This window comes from Pseudorca crassidens, chromosome 5 (assembly GCF_039906515.1).
Source record: "Pseudorca crassidens isolate mPseCra1 chromosome 5, mPseCra1.hap1, whole genome shotgun sequence".
Lineage (NCBI taxonomy): Eukaryota > Metazoa > Chordata > Mammalia > Artiodactyla > Delphinidae > Pseudorca > Pseudorca crassidens.
The window spans coordinates 28617192-28621658 of NC_090300.1; the positions used below are offsets into that span (position 1 = coordinate 28617192).

General features: G+C 55.9%; 1 protein-coding gene across 1 annotated transcript; it reads right to left on the reverse strand.

Annotated features, from left to right (window-relative positions):
- Positions 1-1454: 1454 nt before the first annotated feature.
- CHST2 (carbohydrate sulfotransferase 2) lies at positions 1455-3644 on the reverse strand. The gene has a single exon (XM_067737594.1). The coding sequence runs from the start codon at positions 3619-3621 to the stop codon at positions 2029-2031; it is 1593 nt and encodes a 530-aa protein (XP_067593695.1). The 5' UTR covers positions 3622-3644; the 3' UTR covers positions 1455-2028.
- Between the last annotated feature and the right edge of the window lie 823 nt (positions 3645-4467).

Below are 4467 nucleotides of genomic sequence, written 5' to 3' on the forward strand. Positions count from 1 at the left end.
TGCTGAAGATAATTCAGCATAGGCGCTACCATGAAAATATCATAGAAACCATGATCAACGTGTTATAGCTGTAATCTGGATTAATAAACACAATTACTATAAACAATTTTAGTAAATTAAGAAATAACCATTCTAGAATGTGTTATAAAATCCACTGCTAAATATATCCCTTTTTTTAACCTCTGTGCTTTTAAACTCTCGGAATTCTTAACAGTGTAGTTAGATTTCACATTGTAATAAAAATTATACTTAAAGTATTTCCCATGTACATATTCCTTTTCATTATATTTGCCTTAAAATGAAATCCTCAGCATTTAACCTATACAGATTGGCTTGCACAAATCTCACAATAAATTACAGTAAAATAAAATTATGATGAACTTGAACTTGTATCGTATTTAATGTAATATACAACTACACTCTCTTTTTCCTATTTAGCTTCATAACTTCTTATCATAATACAACATTCTGCAGAACGCTTCAGTACAAACGGGCTCAGGACAGCAGCAACACCATTACCACTACAGGAAAATTGCAATGCTTTTTTCCCTGGAAAATACCAAATCTCACAATCCAACATACAAACTCTTAATTCATTTTCATTTCCTCTTTCCCATAATTTATTTTCATATCTAAAAGAAGCTCTTGGTTGAAGACTTATACTGTCAGCAACACGTAGCTTCTTTGCAATTTTCTACTTTCAGAAAACATAAAAAGAAAAGCAATGTACCCCCACAAGCAACCTAAGTAAACCATTATAAATTCACATTCTCTTTTGCACTAATTTGGGTGGGCAGCCAGGAATAAGGGGGATAACCTGTGGGTGCCCTTACAGTTCCCAGATCAAACTTCCCTTTTCATATGCCTCCGTGGACTGTGTCAGAGGCAGAAAAACGCTCCAAACTCAAACACTTCTGTCACTTTTCTAACCAAAGAACTTGCTACCGTTGCCAACAAAACGTTCACACTAATTTTTGAGGTTTGTGTTCTTATCATCAGAAGTTTTTTGAACTACATACTTCTCTTTTTTAAAAAATCCTTTTTCTGAACTAACCTCAGGACCAAAACACTGGTCTCTGCTTCAAGGTTTCCCAGTGTTAACTCAAGAGTAATCAAAACCGAATGCCTTCAGATCCTCAAGGGGTTGCTTCTTCCTTTCTGTGCTCCAAGTGGAACAGGAAAGTAGCGCTGTGCTTTTTCCTCCACTGCCCTGCTTGGTTTTTGCCTTTAGAAGCTGAAGATTTGTCCCCATTCCTGGGCACCTGACAGGCTGTGATTTACATGGGAGAACACAACTCCAAGGCTCTTATCAAGGAGTCTGAAGCTGCTCCCACCCATCTTAGCTGTTTTCTAGGAAACAGACAGGAAAAGGGGGTGGGGGGAGGAGAAGCAGATTCTGTCTGAAGCTGCACAGGACAAGGAACACAGGCAAATCCAAGTAATGGAGGCAAATATAAAAAAGAATATTATTTATTATTTTCTTTATTAATACTCACATATAACCTTTGCTTTTTACACAAAAGTCTACTTAGAAGAATGCCTCCTTGGTTTAGCGTGCCCAGTGGGGCTTTTGCTCCTGGACCACTTCCCCTTTCTCCACCCTCCCACACCTCCCACCCTACCCCCGACATCCAAATGACTCTTCTACGTGTTCACAGATACCACGAAAATTTTGGAAACAAGATTTGGGTTACTGGATCTTGATTTAATCAACATCCCACTTCAAAATGGAAGGCAGGTAGGGGAGAGGGTAGGAAAAGGGAGAAAAGGCAGGGGAGAGAAGAGGAAGGGCGGCGGGTCAGCACTTTCAAGCCTTGCCTTTTCTGAGATGTGTGTGTATTGTGGCTGTTCCTTGAAATTCAATGACTCAAAACACTGACAGTAAGTGCCTGTGTGGTTATTTATATTATGTATCTATAACAGAATGTGTGGGCTTCCTCAGTTTGGATCTGGGCTGTTTTTGTTGAAACACACCACAATCCTTCTGTGGGTGTCCCCACAGGGAGTCTGGTCTCCCGGGAACCCGTCTCAGAGCCGGGGTTTCCGGAGCAGGGTCTTGCTGAGGTCTCTGACCTCTTCAGGGCTACTGACCCGCTCGTAGCCCAGCACGGCCATGGGCTGGTAGCAAAACTCCTCCACCTGTTTGATCTGCTGGAAGGTGAGGGCGGTCCGCCAGGCATTGGCGGCCTGCGTGGCGTTGCGTGCTGACACCACGAAAGGCTTGGAGGAGGAGCCTGAGCCACTGGTCATGTTGAGGGCAAACTGCTCCATTTCAGGGCTCACCAATAGCCCCACAAAGTCATACACCCTCCGTAGGGTCTTGATGGGGTCTCCCACCAGGTCCTCGTACCGCACCACCAGGTAGTGGCCTTGCAGCCAGTCAGGGGGCTGCAGGGCCGTCTGCAGCGTCTTGGCCATGCTGTGGCAGATGACCTCCATGGCGCCAAGGGCGTGGTAGTCTGCAGGCCCACCCATGCTCTCCTTCTTGGCGCCCAGCTTATGGCCAGCGGCCTCCAGGAAGGGCATGCGGTGCGCTCGGGGGTCCCGGCTGCGCACCACCTGCAGGCTTTCACGGATGAGACCATGGCGCGAGCGGATGCGTGAACTGGCCACGGCGCGGGGATCCCGCACCAGGTGAATGACCTTGAGGTCCAGGGCCGGGTCGCGCAGAAGTGGCGCCAACACGGCCACGTCGAAGACGCGCACGCCCTTGATGACCAGAGTGCGGTACTTGCGGCACTCCTCCTCGAAGCGCGCCAGGCGCTGCGGGGGGCACTTCTTGCACACGCGATCGTCTACCAGCCCCACGACCTCCTTGCGGTAGGCGGGGCAAAGTGGCGACGAGCACACCACCTTGTTGGTGGCCGCGCCGAAAATGCCCAGCGTGGTGAGGTTGCGCCCCCCGCTGCCAGCGGGACTGTACAGCTGGAAGACAGAGAGGTCGCAGCGGTAGAGAGCGCTCAGCATGTCCCGTGCCGCCCCTTGCAGGGAAACGGCGTCCCCTGGGTACAGTTTTTGCCACACGTGCCACACTGGCTCGTAGAGGAAGAACACTTCGGGGTTCTGGTTGAAAAGCTCGCCGAAGAAGGACGAGCCCGAGCGCCACGTGGTGAACACGTACACCAACTGCCTCTTGTCCCCGCCATCCCCGGTGCCCCGAGTGCCATTACCCGGAGGGGCTGCGGCCCCCGCCGCCCCCGCCCCAGCTGCCGGAGCCGCCCGGACGGGGGCGACGGGAGAGCGGTATGGGGTACGGGGGTCCAAGCGGGTGTGTGCGCGGGGCTGCACGGCCGGAGGAGGCCCCGGATGCCCCCAGCCGCCCCCAGCCGCCCCCGCCGCGGCACCGAGCGGCCCGTCGGGGCTGCACTGCTGCAACGGCTCCTTGTGCCACTTGTAGTCCAGGAGGTTGAGCATGGTGAGCACCAGCAGCAGCGCGTAGCCCGCGCACAGCACCAGCGCCTTCCTGCGGAACACCTTCATTCCGAGCGGGGACGGGGGCCAGCGGCGACCCGGGCGCCGGGGCCACGGCGGGAGCAAGGCGCGCGGCCCGGCGGCAGGCGCGGCCGCGAGCAACCGGGGGGGCGCGCCCGCGGGCAGGGCTCGCGGCGGGCTGCGGCTCATCACAGGCACAACCCGGGCCGGCAGCGCGGCGGAGGCGGCCCTGCAACCCGGGAGGAGGACGCAGCGGCCCGGATTCGGGCGCTGGGACTTGGGCCGCGACTCCGAGGCGGGCGCGGCAGCAGCGGCGGCTGGTCCCCGGCGCCCAGGGTTGGCTCTCCCATGGCAGCGGCTCTGAGAAGGACCTGCGAGGGGAAGCGGAGTAAGCTCGTGCGCCCCAATCCTCCTCCCCCTAATTAACGCCCACCCTCGGGTCTGCCTGGCTACCCCGCTAACCTGGAGCCACGGGCGCTCCCCGGAGCGGCCCGGGAGCACGGCCCGGCGGTCAGTCCTGCTGTCACTCGTTCCCCGCCTTCTCGAGCGCTGTTTTCCGCCCGGGGTCCGCGCGCCTCCGAGGGGGCCGAGGGACTTGGCAGCCCAAGCCCTGGGCAGAGTTTGCGGGCAGCGGGCGCCCTGCGGCTGGGGAAGGGAAACTTTCACCGGGCCCGAAGCCCTGCTCTGCGCTCCGCTGAGTCCAGTGCGCCCGGCTCCATCGGCGTCTCCGCCGCCCTCTCGGGACTGTAGCTTCCTTCCTCGCTCTGGCGGGGTGAAGCTGGCCGAGGGAGGGGAGGGGGAGGGGGCTTATACGGGACCCAGCTCCCGGCAAAGCGGCTCCGCCTCTCTTGCTCTTGGCCTCCGCTCCCCGAATCTTCCCATCTCTCTGGTGGTGGTAGATGGGGCGCAGCGCGACTCTGCAGCGGCGGCGGCAGCAGCTGCTTCTTCCATCACTCGAAGGATGCCCGGGCGGGCATTGCCGGCAGCCCCCGCCGCTCCTCAGCCTCCGACTGGCCCGGAAACCCCCTACACTCA